Source organism: Musca autumnalis, unplaced genomic scaffold (genome assembly GCF_047663935.1).
Source record: "Musca autumnalis isolate F117 unplaced genomic scaffold, ASM4766393v1 scaffold_1, whole genome shotgun sequence".
Taxonomy (NCBI): domain Eukaryota; kingdom Metazoa; phylum Arthropoda; class Insecta; order Diptera; family Muscidae; genus Musca; species Musca autumnalis.
The window spans coordinates 330,911,312-330,926,803 of record NW_027411644.1 but is presented as its reverse complement, the minus strand read 5'-3'; the positions used below and the strand labels follow the sequence as shown (position 1 = coordinate 330,926,803).

Below are 15,492 nucleotides of genomic sequence, written 5' to 3'. Positions count from 1 at the left end.
ATTTTTGAAAAAAAAATATTTTAGCAATTTTGGCACAAAATATTGGATTTGGCCACATTGCGCATCTTAATGGGAATAAGGCGAATATAGTTGTTGCAGAAAAAGCCAAAACGATTTGAGAGCAAGTCCTAAACAGGTCCGAAGGTGTGGACCGAAATTGTCCATATTCGAACCTGATTTATGGCTGGTAGAAATATTACGATGTGCAAATTATGCACCAAATCGGTTACTGCCTTCAAGAGGAAGGTAGGAGAAGACCTGGACCGATATGGTCCATTTTTGATCTTAATCTTATTTGGGACAAAATATTTCGAAGGCCAATTTTGGACCAAATCGATTGATCTTTTTTAGAGTCATCGTGCCGGACAGACATACCGACAGAAATGTCTAAATAAAGTCAAAATTAAAACTGAAACGAATTTCGTCCATACATACTTGTGGTCTAAAACCATTATTTCGATGAGGCACAGTTTGGTCGCATGAAACTGTATATGCCGTAGTAAGTCTGAAGGCTGAGGGTAAAAAAGCGGTTGAGGAATAACAAAATAGCCGAAACTAGTAAAATGATGAGAAATTAAGAAAGACCTCCGTCCGAAGGCATCATCGAATCGCATGTGTTACGAACTTTATTCATTTTTCTAACAATTTGGGATAGAAACCCACAAAATAGAGCAGAGTCAAATTGGTCAGTTTAATTTGAATATTGTGTTCTCTTTTATGATTCAAAAATAATTGGGCACGAACACACCACGCCCATGCCTTTGAACTCAATAGTTGTGTTCAAGAACCTGCAAAATAGTACTATTTAGTACTATTGTTCCAATTGTGTGCTATAAAACCGTTCTTGCATTTCAAAAAGTAGCAAAAGTTGCAGTTCTCTTTAAGAAAAAAATGGAAGAATGACGCTCTCTTCTGATGTTTTCTAACACACAAATTTGGGTCAGTTTGCTAGCAGTTTGTTTTTGGCATCTGATACGTTGATTTTAATATTTCGGCCAGATTGTTTGGAAGTTTTTCAATTTTTCCGTTCTCGTACATTTTATAGTAAAGAAAATTTAGACATTTTCCATTAAAAAAACACGGGAACAAAACACATTTGTCCCTTTGGCTGTATGCCATATGTACGTATGAGTCTTAATACGTGCTTTGCCGAAAATGTAAATCATACGCCACCACAGTTCTTCCAAAAACAACTCAGTGCGATCAAAGAACATCCCTGTTATATAGTCATCAAAATTAAAATTGTCCACCTAGTGAAAATTTAAATTCGTTTCTCAAGGATTTGAAACTCAATCAAATTTACTAGAATGTACTCTTTGGTGATTACCTTTGAGTTATAGAACGCATTAGTTAGCAGTATCCGATATCGCCCTACCTTGCATTGGATACTTGTAATAATAGCAAAAAATATGGATTATGGTATATATAAAAGATGACCAGTCGGTTCATGTTAGCAACGAAGTCTTCAGAGTAATAGCATGTTTACGTTATAGCTTTTTGCCGGGTAAACCTCCTATATGAGGATTATTTTAAGATTTTAAGATAGAATTGACAATTAAAATCCACTGAATTTACTATATCGGGTGTCACCGCGGTGCAATGGTATGCCCACAACCCCTGTACGCTGAATGCCAGGGTTTGATTCCCAGGCCAGGCAACATCAAATTTTCAGCCGTGGCAAAATGACCCTTAGTGTAATGTAGGCGACATTTTCTGAGTATTTCAGCCATATAAAACTTTCCTTTAAGTGGTGTTTTCAGACACGCCGTTGATCTAACATGAATCGGGGAGCACTCATTGATATGAGAGAAGCCTCATTTGTCCTTTCTTAGATATTTGTGGAACAATTACACTGTGTGTAATTTTTGAGTCATGAAAAATCAACCATATTCTGACACCGCAGCATGATAGAAGACCAAAAATAAGAAGACACACGTCTTGGTGTTTTTTTCCCTATCTCAAATGTTTGGGGCCTTATGTCAGAAGGGATCATTTTGTCAGGCTTATATCTTCCAAACCGTTGAGAGTTTTGTTTTACTCTCGCAGAAAAAATTTGATTTTTTAAAGTTGTTTTGGTTAATTTGTTTCGTGTCGTATAGTGCAAAGTGGTGGCACTTACATGGGAATCTGTGACAAAAATACTTCTAGAAAATTTTTAACAATGTGTCCAGGTGGCCTAAAAACACTCTAACAAAAATATTGTAGTCCTAGGCCAAGTTTTCGCGCGGTTTCCATGTAAGGAATCATCCTGAATTGAAGTATTTTACTGTTACCAATACATTGATCAACCGCATTTACTGTAATCCGGTAGCAGGAGTTCTTATTTCATAGTAAACATCTCAGCGAAAAATTGTCAGTATTGGTCCATGATTTGGTATACTCCTTTTATGATTTATGTATATCTCGATTTATTTCGGCAGATGTTCAAGCCGAAGAATGAATTCAGAGTTCACAAAACTACCTTATAATGAAATGTGATGTTGGTCCACTTTTGACCGCAGCCTCCATATAGGTTACCACCTATTTTTTGGTGCTTTCTTCAGAATTACCTGTAATAATGTATTTTTGATTCTGTGTGCGGGGGGAAATCTCCTTTTTGCTCTCTTTTAAATACATTTTTTCTTCAAAATTAATATGTTTCTAAGGGTTTTTGTCATAAGGAACCGCGTAAAATAGCAAACACATGTTGAGTTTCAAAAAAAATTAGAGTGTTTAAAAGCGACTTGTATTTTAATATTCTTAAAATAATGACATGATTTTTTTTATTTTGTTGTTATGAAATTACAAATCCCTTTGTGACAAAATTATATTTGTTGTGATTTCCCCAACAACATAAAGAAAATGTTGATATAAAATATTCAACATTTGTCGATACCACTACCTATTCAATTTGCTTGACTCTACCTCTATTATTGTGCCATGATTTTTGAGATGCATGATTAAAACGTTTCTATCACATTTCCAGAAGTTACTAATTTTCAATTCATTCGCATTTTCGTTTATTCTCTTTTAGATGGACGCTGAATTCAATTTCCCATCTTCATAATCAAATAAGATTTGTTTTTTTTTTTTTTTTTAACTACATAACTTATGTTCAAAGTTCCTGGTGCGGTTTTTCGCCAGTGTATGAATGTTTTCATTGAGAAAATACTCAAGCGCGCCATTAAAACATCCAATGTTTGTGCTGTTTGTTGTTGTACTTGTTTTATTTTTCTAACAAATGAAAAGGATATTTCGACGCTTTTTTTCTATTTTATAAAAGTTTGCTGTCAGTCAGTTTGTTTGGCAACATTCGCATTATCATGCTTGTCCCTACAACCGAGAGATGATTAGATGAAGCAAAGGGCAGCGGCATCGAGCAGTTGTTGAGGTGTTGTATATAATGTTTAATTTTCATGGAGGGGTTGCCAATTCTATGAGTTGTGATGTTGGGGGGTTTTTTGTTGGCCTATGTTTGTGTGGTTGGTTGTTTTTTACTCAGCATTTTTTGAGGCATAAAAGTTACGTTACATTTATATTAATGGGTGGTAAATTGACTTGCCCATTCATGTTTCTTTTTAATCTTTTCAGTTCAGTTCTGTTTTTGTTTCGCCTTTGAATGCTTTCATTATTGGTAAGCGTGTTTGTCTTTTGAATGGCGATACTAGTTTCGTTTCTGTTTCTTTTTTTCATAGTCGGTACTTACCCGTTGGCTGCTGCGGATGTTGTTGGTGTTGTTGTGAATTTATAGAATTTCGGGGCTTGACTTTGGAGCACATGGAGAACATAATGGCTTCTGGCTGGCTGGTTGGCTGACTGTTAGGCTGACTCTGTTCGTTGAAGCTTTTGCTGTTCTAAATAACACTTAAGGGGTTCCTTTTTTCTTTTTGTTTGTGTGTTCGTTCGATTTTTTCACTTTATGTTCTTCTATTTGTTGTTGTTGTGTCTTTTTCTATATTTTTTTTTTGTATAAAATTGATGAGGTTTTTCTTCTTTGGGTTTAAATTATTTTCAATGCGTTATTCTTTCTTTGGCTTCTTATCCTTAATCTTCTTCTAAGGAGCAAATATTATTCTCCGTAAAGTTTTCTGTGTGAATATGTTTATATGAATGTATGTAAGTATGTATGCGGTGGGTGTGGATATTTGTGTGAATGAAAAAAGAATATCAAACAAATAAACAAGAAATAAAGAGTTATCTGTGGCAAACAAGTGATGTCACCATTTGAAATATAAACCACAATGTCGTCGTCAAAGACGGCGACATCAGTATTCTTAAAACCACAAACATTCTGAAAGCACTTGCGAAAACACTTGCACAGTTTTGTATTGAAATGTAGGTTATTTTTTTTTTTGGTTCATAAACGTTTTTCAATTAAAAGTTATTGCCAAAGTTCTCAATTTGAAGTTTTAATCCTTTCGTTAAATTTAACATTTACTTTCGCATGAGTTGTTCTGCGGTGCGTTCATTTCGTATCAGTTATGGTTTGTGTTTGATGTACAATGGATTTGCACTGGAGCGAAGATTTGAAACGAAATCGCAGCTTTTCGTAACCCAGAATTCGCATTTCGATGAGATCGACACAATATAAACAAATAAATGTGAATTAGGTTTCTCTAGCCGTATGCAAATGTCGCTTAATTAATTAAGTTGCAGTGAAATGTTAGAAAAAATAACTCAAGGCGATAATGTGTTGATGGTTTAAAAAGTCAGTCTGGGTTAGTGGAAGGAATTTCACTTAATTTATTGGACTTTATGCTGTGATGAATTATTAACAATATTATTTTGTTATTATTTCGTAGCTACAATACTATTGCATTAATATTTATTTCCCTTCAAATAGCTACAAGTTTCCAGTCTCTGTGTCATATTTAATATTTGTAATATGTAATCTTTAAGAATATAAAATTGCCAAGTTATAAGACCTGTTCCGTATTGTGGAATTTTTTTATCTGCTTTTAAAATTTTTTCGTTATCATATTTTAATATCGAAATATGTTTCTATTATTTTTAGTTTTAAAACTTTTTAGGAAAAATATACATATGAAGTGATGACTAAACACAGAGGCAAAAATTTATTAGTCGAATTTGCCTACAGAAATATGCCCTCAGTCGATTGCGGCAAAAAATAAAAGCCGTTTATCTTTAAATAACACTATGCACCACTGAAAATGCAAACAACTTCAAGTATGGATTTTTTGAAAGTACATATTTAGACTACAAAAACCCTAGTTGGGTTTTGTCCTGTCAGATCCAGTTCGGATTTTATGGCTTCATCTAAACCGGGCTAAATCTACACTTTTTTGCATTTATCAGGCCTTTATCTCAGAAACGAATAGGAATTTGGCCTTGCTGTCTTTTGCAATATTGTAGCCCTAAACTAGTAGAACTTATCTTTTGAAGAAACCACAAAAGAAAAACTCCATATAGGGCATCAAAATCTATAAAATATAAAAAATTTTTGCTGAAAATCTGCTCTGTATCGGCTAAACTATTGGGAGTTGAACCAAGTAACCTTTTGCAAAAATCACCCCAATTTAAGTTCTCAACAATTCTTGAGAACATTCTGAAAGTCTAAAATGCTTACTCATATCTATTACGGTGCGAAATATATGACAAATGTGGTATTTTTGCATATATTTTGAAATTTTAGGCAATAAATGTAGTTTTTCGAGTTCATTATTTCTCCAAATATTTTTTTCTTGTCCTTATCTACTCAGAGGTCAGAAGAAGCTTCGCATTAGTTTCAGAGATACAGCCCCGAATTTCTTTAAAAACTCACTATTTAACCATGTTTAGATGGGGCCATAAAATCCGAGCTGGATCTGGCACAACAAAACCCAACTAGGGTTTGTACTGTCAAAAAATCCTCAGTTCGAATTGTTTGCACAAGATCACCTTAAAAATATTGCACAGTGTAATTCAAAACAAAGGAATTCTCCATATATTTCGAAGGCTTTTGTTGAGCTACTTTGTCGGAATTCTGTCTCCCTAAAATGATATAATCCGAATTAACGTTTTAGTTTGTGGTTATTTATTTATTCCCACAAAAATTAACGTTATAATTGGGAACATAAGCCCTACAGCGTAAACATGACAAACCGATCGAAGGGCAAAACTACATTTATGAGCAAAATATTGATGAGGTTCCCTAAAGGCGCGGATACCATAATTAATATGGTTAGGATGGTCGTAGATAAATCTGATTAGACAGAAACTCGTTTTATTACAAAATAACACGAATTAGGCCCAAAAATTTTTACATATTTCGCATATCGTGCATATTTTGACATATTTTTACATATCTGCATAAAATGTGCATTAGGGCTATAACCAAAAAAATACCACCACATAGCCGTGTAGAGCATGAAAAACAATTTTTCTCTACCGCGAAAAAAGTTTCCGCACCAAATGCATTGAAGTTCTGTAATGCATTTTTTAATTTTATCTGGCATAACAACATATTTGCTTTTCATTAAAATTTTTATTTTTTTGTAATCTAATTTAAAATCATTATCAAAGCATTATGGACTATGGACAATGGACAATTTGTTCTCAAATCGCGCCATTTCGGAGCATATTAGGAACTTTTGATACTACTGCAATTTTTGCTTTTTCTTTATAAACTCGTGAATTTTATGTTTATATTTTTTGTGACTACCGGACAAAAGAATATGGGGTCAGATAATTTGACAACGTATTTCATAATAGTTTTTCATGCTCTACACGGCTATGTGGTGATATTTTTGATATTTGCAAAAAAGTGCAAAAAGTTATATCCCTAATGTGCATATGCAAAACCATATGCAACTATACCACCGAAATGGCAGAAATTTGGCATTAAGTCTTCGTTAGGGGTATGCAACTTTACAACTCAAAACTGTCCCCAGAGGTCCACGTCTCCATATAGCCCCCATAGCACGGTTGTGCCCTCAATATCCCTCCGAAATGGCTAAAGTTTGGTATTAAGTCTTCGTTGGGGATATACAACTTTCCACCTGAAATTTATCGGTATAGGTCCACGTCTTCATATAGCCCCTATAGAATGGTACCTCCCGATTTTCGGTATTTTGAAGGTTGTGGCCTCAATATCCCACCGAAATGACTGAAAAATGGTATTTAGTCTTCGTTGCGGGTACAAAACATTCCACCTGTAATTTGTCGGCATAGGTCCACGTCTTCATATAGCACGGTACCTCCGAATTTCTGGCATTTTGAAGGTTGTGCACTCAATATCCATCTGAAATGGCTGAACTTTTTTATTAAGTCGTTACTTCACGATCTCGCTGAGGCAACTGAACTCGATCTAGAAGGCCGTCTGAGATTACTATTCATTAGGCTGGATACAAGTGTCAATAGATCATAACGTAATAACAACTAATACGTAGGTGATGTGGTTTCCAAAACATATGAAGGTTATACCCATCATGTAAACCAATTAACCCGGGGGAGATCCCAAATTGAGTTGATCGATACTGTCCACCTTCAAGCATTGTGTATGTTCGGAATATATGATTTGTAATGTTTGGGCAAAAACGCTTGCTCAGTCAATTAATTGGTATCTTGAAAAAAGAAAGACACCAATATAGAAAAAAATATAACGTTGTAATTAGCGCTACAACCACTAAAATTTGTTCATGTTAATTTAGATGGTCCTGCTTGTGCACATAACATTTGTTCCGTAAGCCGAACTAAGGATAGATTACCACTTTCCCCAATCTCTAGCTACGCCTTTTCAGCGGGGGCATACAAATTCTTATGACATAATTAATCCAACGCCATCGTTGCAGCTCAGTACGTTTACCTATATCGATGTCAGTATATATCTGGTATAGCTCGTGGTTCATTCGACGTTGATATTCGCCGCTAACAGAGATTGGGTCATATATCTTTCGAAGAATTTTTGTCTCGAACACACAAAGTACTGCTTTGGGGCCATACATTAGCAGCGGTAATAACAGTGTTTTGTTGAGTGTAATTTTTGGTTCACAAGAGATGGCTTTGTTTCTAACGACAACAACTATCTGATAAACAATCATAACGAACCGTGAAGTTTCCTTAAATATTATAGGTATTAAACCTTTCCCATGAATAATGCGTTCGAAAATTCGAAAATCATCATAAAAATATAAATATATATTGCACATTCAAAATTACAATTAATAATGTCTTAAAAAGGTGGTGCCTTGTCCCAATATAGTATAGACTTAATTTGCAATGCTAATTTCTTCAATGTCACAGCTTTAGACAATTTTCCACTTCAGAGATGTGTTTAATTTTCTCTTCTGCAAAAACTATGCACATTTTCTTCTCCTTTTTAGGTTTATATCAAACGAAAATATATACATATGTATGTAGGTATGTACATATATAAATATCTCGTCACGTTGTCAAGTTTGCATGGTGAGAAAAACGCACACACACACACCCACTATTTTATATGGACACATGATTTTGTAGTATCACTTCATTCACTAACGACACTTCAACACTAATGTTTTCGTATTCAGATTCGTATACGCATCGTGTAGTTTGTATTCACATTCACGTTCGTCTTTCCCATTTTCTTTATCTAATTGGAGACATTTATGTTTGTCTTAGATGGCAATTAGTTTTGCTTGAGGGCGAATATGGCATACGCCTGCCTATTGGCACTTTGGTCTAAACTTGAGATCTCAAACAGGTGTGTCCAAGCAGTTCTTGTGAGGCGTTTATTTTTCGTATAGCATCATTCGCTCACCAAAAGAATTATACATTTTTGTCTTAAGTACGCCGTTTGTTAAGGTGAAGCAGGCATTGGAAGAAGCCTTCGCCAACGTTGTACTGTGCCTCTGTATTTCTTAGTTTTATAGCCCTTAAATATTTGATGAACATCACACCTTGACATTCGGCCGAGGTGACCACTCTCCATTTCTTCCCCAGCCGTGGTTGTCGTTGCTTAGTGGCAACAAAGCTATTGCTGTCGATTATGGTGAATTAAAGATTAATGGTTGTTGCTGTTGTTGTTTGTTGACAAATTGTGATTGTCATTGTTTACTAAGACCATTTTCTTTGAGATTGGGAATTTTTGAGAAAATTTCAATTAGGAATGTTTAAAGTAATTAACACCTTTTCAAAGTGAATTCTCTGTTTCCATCATTTCACTCTGTTGGCAGTAAATGAAAGTGTCAATGTTTATGTGTGTGTGTTTGTGAACTATGACGTTAACTGTATTTACCCTGTAGGAAGCATGGGGTCATGTGTCGATATGTCAACACTTTGTCTACTATTATGGTGACAATGTCAACACTTTGTCAACATTTGATACTTTTTCCTTAATAAGAAGAAGTATTGTTTATATTGACAGCTGATAGCCCAACTAAGCATCTTCTTATTTTTTTCATTTTCTTAATTGTTTGGTGTAAAAAATTTTTAAAGCGTTAAGTGCAGCAGAAGAAGAACTATTTTATGCAGACAAGTCGCACCGAGTCTTATGGCCAAGAAAATAAAAAAAAACGATTTGGTTATTACTTAAATGTTAAAATGTTTTGGGCTTAGCCCTTTATAAAGATAAAAAACTGTAACACAAAATTTGTACTTTTTTAGCATTTCCAATGTAATATATTTTTTCTTTAACAAAATATATGTACAATTTAAACAAAAGTGTAAGTTTATCGTCTTATTAAACACACTATATAGCTTTTTAATCTATAAAAAGTTCCAAATACATAGGCCAAAAAACTTAGTAGTGAAAATCTCGTACCTTTATATACTGTTAATTCACTACCTCCAATGTATCTTTTGACTCACTACTTCCAATGTCTCTACTGACTAACTACCTCCAATGTCAACACCCTCAGTCCCTCAGTAACTACTGACTTACTACTGACATATTAATTCCAATATCACTAGTGACTTTCGAATGACACGTTCATACAAAATGTCTATAGGAAATTATATGAGTTGTCTACAGTTTGTCAGTAGTACTGTTGACAATGTAAGTAGTAAGTCAGTAAAGATTTACTATTGACATTTCCTACAGGGTAGTAAGTTTATGTTTGTAAGTATGTTATTAGTGTTGCTGGACAAATGAGATTGTATACTTCTTGCTATAGGCATATCAAATAGTCGATTTTATAAATATTTAATAAAATAAAATCCTGATAATTGGCGTCAACCACATGATAGGAATTATAGTGTTTTCCATTTAATGGAATAAATACTGGAAAAGTTGAGGAAGTTAAAATTTCGTTTCCTAAATTTGTCTGATTCACAATTTGGTTAAACTGGCCAAAACATCCATTTTTAATAACTGATTACTAAAATATCGATGGGATTCCAGTACTGTAATTTAGCATTTGACATTTTATAGGTAGATATGGTGATGCTGTAATTTGATAGTTTTCTGTGTTTTAATAGTAAGGAAGGGATGAAATTCAGGCGGCGCACAATGGTTAAAAATCAATTTTATAATATAATGGTTTTAGACCCCAAGTATGTTTGGACGAAATGTGTTTCAGACAATTTGGATTCGATTGAGCAATGTCTGTCCGCCTGTCAGTCTGGCTGGCTGGAGCGCACGATAACTCTCGAAGGGATGAACCGATTCGGTTCAAATTATGGCTTTCGTAATATTTTGCCCAAACTAAGTTTAAGTTCGAAGATGGGCTATATCGGTCCACTTCTTCCGGTACCTCCCACACAAAAATTCGAAAATGTTCGGAAAATTTGTGCGCACGATAACTCCTGAAGGGAGTAACCAATTTGGTCCATACTTTGCACATCGTGAAATTTGTACCAGACTTAGATACGGTTTTAATATGGACTCAATCGGTTTACTCCTTCGGGTACCTCCCACACAAAATTTCGGAAAAGTTCAGTTTAGGGCCATCGAATCGCTTTGATTTTTGTTTTAGCAACTTGTATTCACTGCTCCCCATACGACGGTACATGCTTCATTAGCGCAAGTCCATACTTCCTGAGAAAATAGCATGAAAGTTGCAAAAAACCTTATGACACCGTGTGAGGTGGTTGGAGCACAAGATAACTCTAGAACGGATCTGCCGTTTCGGTCCACAATTTGGCCTTAGTAATATTTTGTCCAAACATAGTTTAAGTTCGAAGATAAGCCATATAGATCCACTCCTTCAGGGACCTTCCTCACAAAAGTTCAAAAATGTTCGGAAAAATTGTTCGTACGGTAACTCTTGAAGGAAGTGGCCGAATTGGTCCATACTTCACACATCTTTATATATCTACCAGATATAGATCAGGTTCAAATATGGACTATATTTGTCCACTCCATCCGGTACCTCCCACACAAAATTTCGGATAAGTTCACTTTACGACCTGATATCGAATCACTTTGATTATTGTTGAAGCAACTTGCATTAGCTGCCTCAATTACGATGGTAAAATTTTTTTCAGGGGCAAGTCCATACTTCTTGAGCAAACAGCCTAAACAGTGTAAATACCCCTATGGCACCATATGTCGTGGCTGGAGATCCACTTCCATAACGGTCAATGTCGATCCATTCTTTTTAGTATCTCCTCCGCAAAACATACATTTTTTGGGAAAAAAATTGTTTCAATATACATACACAGGCTGAGGGTATATCTCTGTCGGCAAAACCGACTGATACTTTTTTACTTGTTTCCAAACCGTTTATCATATTAATTAATTAATTTGTTCACAAATTGACATTTTTAATTTCCCTTGCGGCAATTGTCAGTTTGCTGGAGATGTGAGACATATGGCAACCCTTTGCCTATCAACACCCTCTCACACCAACAAGCTGCCGCAAGGAAAATTGTCAAATGTCAATATGGACTAAGGTAGTAACACACCGAAATATTCATCGGAGACCCTATAATATATGTATATATATACTTGATCAGGGTAAAATTCTACGTCGATATTACCATGTCCGTCTGTCCGTCCGTCTGTTGAAATCAAGATACAGCTCGCAATTTTTAAGATAGAGCTTTGTAATTTGATATGGAAGTTTCTATAACTCCACGTTTTGATATAGCCACCATAGAACGGTACCTCCCAAATTTCGGTGTTTTGAAGGTTGTGGCCTCAATATTCCTCAGAAATGGCTAAAATTTGGTATTTAGTCTTCGTTGGGGGTACAATACGTTCTTCCAGAAATTTGTCGGTATAGGTTCACGCCTTCGTATAGCCCCCATAGAACGGTACCCACCGATTTTCGGTAGTTTGAAGGTTGTGGCCACAATAATCCAACAAAATGGCTGAAATTTGGTATTTTGTCTTCATTTGGGTAAGTAATGTAATGTACCACACATGAGTGTAATATGAAAATGTTGGACTGCGTAACACTCATGGTGCAAGAAAAAAGGTGACATAGTTATGAAAACTGATGTCTTTATTTGTTGTCAAAACCTATTTTTAATCAAAAATAAGTAAGAAATATTCGATTTTATAAAGGAAACCTATTTTCAACATGTTTATTTAAGCTTCGCGAAGAATATTTTATCGTTTTCTTCTATCTCTTGAAGATTCTTGCAAAAACTTTTGACGGTCTGAATTCGCCTTTTGTATCAGCTTCCTAAATTCGCCTCAGGAACACTAAACATCGTAGTGTTTCGAATGCCGGTAAAATGATTTTATTCAAAACAACTCGTGGTGGAGGATATAGCAAGTTCGGCCTGGCAGAACTTAACGCCGCTCCTACTTGTTAACTTTTATAATTAGATCGCTTTAGTAAAAATACAGGGGACATGGACGGTAATAAATCCTAAACAGCCGTATGAGAATAGAAAGGTTACAGACAAAATCTGTAGATACATTTAATATCCTCCTCGGTTTAACAATGGACCGAAGAAGTTAGGTAGAAAATACAAATTTTTGAATTGTCAAAATAAAAAGTTGTCATTAAAACTCATTACGGCGGACCAGCAACGCGGACCGGATTCTGATAGTACCTCAATATATCTTCCCCATAAAAGTTTTCGATTAACTTCGGACATCTTAATTTTACGTGAACATTTTGTCGTACCTCCCCACGAACGTCATAATATTGGGGTTAGAAACAGTACAGTTATTGGATGACATTTTTAGTTTATTTAATAAGTGCATAGGTCTATCTTCCTTTTGGACCAATAATCCATAAATAGTTTTAATGTGTACAGAGGGAATATTTCTGTAAAAAATCAACTGACTGACACTTTATTACTGTTGTTTTCTTCCAAATATTTGATAATAAAAAAGCAGATACGCAATGATACGCAATTACTTAACATCTTTGCGACTTCAGTAATTTCACTTCAAATAACTTCACGACATCAAATCTGTCTTCTAAAATCTGCTCTCTATACCAATAGACATAGACATGTAGTAAATAACATTAATACCACGACTACCAGTAGTGAGTTACTATATTAAGTTTTCCATGTTTATATTCCACATAAAAAAAATCATTTCGATTTTTGCTACATAATAAGAAATTGTGTCCTGCTGATAACTATACATATAAAGGTTGAAAGCTGTATGTAGTCGTTGACGTCTGACAACGTTTTGTCCAGTCTGGTCTCGTTTTTTTACACTCTTTGTTGAAATAAATACATGTTGATGACTGGCTCTTTGTTTTCGAGGTATCCTCTTCCGTTTGTTATTGCCACAAAGCGGCTAAAATAACCAACAAATCATTCTAAGTGCCGTAACAACAACAACAACGACCACCGACCATCGAAAAGCAAAAGTTTTTCCCAATTTTTTGTGCTTTCGTTTCAGTTTCCTTCCGTTAAATGTTCCCTACAGTTTTTTTCTTGCTTTCATTTCTTGTGTATTAACAACAATTTGGCCTATTGTCGGTCTCTGTGCTAAGGCGAGGATGAGTGTCCGTGTACGTTATTGTTTTTGTAGCGTAATGAAGTGTTCTTTCACAAGAAGACAACAAACATCAAACTGAGGGAGATTGTTGATGATGCTGCCTGCCTGCCTCGACAGAATGGAGGAGATAGGTAACTGTCAGGCAGGAGGAGATTGTAGACCGAAATGAAGCCACCTAAAACACTAAGGAGAACTTTTAATTGGATTTTTTTTGTATTGTTTCTTCTATTTTTTTCTCAATTTTTTGCTGTCGTTGGGCTTTTCAACTTTTTTGTTGGTTGACGTTTCACCGCAATCAACGGCCAAAGTTAATGAATTTGGCCAAATTATTTTTTTTTCCTAATATGGGCAAATGTGCAGACACACAACGAATGAGTGAGTGGTTTTAAGGCTTCCTTTCTATTCTGTGCATAGATCATCTGTTTTGTGGTTCAATGTCTTGTAGATAACCGCGTCGAAGTATGTGGTAGCCGATTCATATCAAGCGGAAAATTAAAAATTGTTTTTAAATCGATAAACTTTTCCGTTTTTAGCAGTTCAAATTGTGCATCGAAAACTCAATTCAGAGAAACTGTTTTTCATTTTCTGTTGCTTGTTCTTTTTCTGTTTTTTTTGTTTTCAATGTTTTGATTTTTATAAATTTTGTCTGCCGAACATTTTTTGGGATTTTTTTACACACCTCAGTTTAAGTTAACGGCCGAGACTCAACTGAATGGAAACTGTAAAAAATGTGACTAGTAGACGACGACAACAACGACCAGACGACAACAGCTGCGTTTCGATGTGAGTGCGCGCTCATCAGAGATGTTCGTTTGATACTCCTACTCGCAGTAACTGAGGACATGGATGCCAAAACAGACATTAACATTGGCAGCATGAAAGCTTTAAACCTCCAACGAACAAAACAACGGGAAGGTATTCCAACAAGCAGTGTTGGCAATGTACAATAGAATCATCCATATAAGGTCCATTATACGTGCACAATTTTTTAACGAAAATAAAGTTTTATTTGTTTTTCTTTAATTATTAATCTTAAAGCTGTTGAAATTAGCGACTACTTTTTTAAGGATATTTTTTTCGAAGCATGTTAAAAATCAATGAATGAAATCAACAAATCATGTATTCATGATTAATGTATGTGTATGTGTGTACATATTTTCTCATTGTATATCATAAGAAGAAGAAAGCTTCTTTCATTCATAAACTCCTGCACAGCCACCTACAATGTATAAAGCTCTCTGCATGTGTGTGTGTGTGTTCGTTGTGAATAACCTTTGGGAGGTTCCCCACTGCTATAACAGTGAAGTCCATTTGTTTCAATAACAATTTTACTCTGTTAACATAACACATGTCTTGGACATAACAATAACAACCCAACCAATGACAACATAAAAGGTTGATAGTCTGGTGGGGACCAAATCCCCAAAACATCTGTCCAGTAGAGACAAAACAATACTAAGATCAATTTTAAGAGGAAAAATACTACCTCAACACTTGGCTGTCAAAAAATAAGCTGAAAAGCTATCTCAATAATAAGAACAGAATTTATTGTTTGTTAGAAAAACAGTCAGGATCGAAAAATTGTAATATTTATTTTGCAGTATAAAAATATATAAAATATAATGGAAGAAGTACAAGAAGAATGTACAATGAGTACATTGCGCTTCGGATTCCAACAT

General features: G+C 35.0%; 1 protein-coding gene across 5 annotated transcripts in view; it reads right to left on the bottom strand.

Moving 5' to 3' along the window:
* LOC141390195 (uncharacterized) overlaps positions 1 to 14,649 on the bottom strand; it is a 119,592-nt gene extending 104,943 nt beyond the window's left edge. Inside the window, exons 1-2 of one of the 5 annotated variants that reach the window (XM_073962953.1) lie at positions 14,493 to 14,649; positions 3,686 to 4,031 (exon numbers count right to left, since the gene is read on the bottom strand). In XM_073962953.1, the coding sequence (XP_073819054.1) occupies positions 3,686 to 3,767 (82 nt within the window). In that variant the 5' untranslated portion in view covers positions 3,768 to 4,031; positions 14,493 to 14,649. Of the gene's footprint in view, positions 1 to 3,685; positions 4,068 to 14,492 lie in introns of all 5 variants that reach the window. The other 4 variants (XM_073962950.1, XM_073962951.1, XM_073962954.1 and 1 more) reach the window with 4 other exon arrangements.
* Between the last annotated feature and the right edge of the window lie 843 nt (positions 14,650 to 15,492).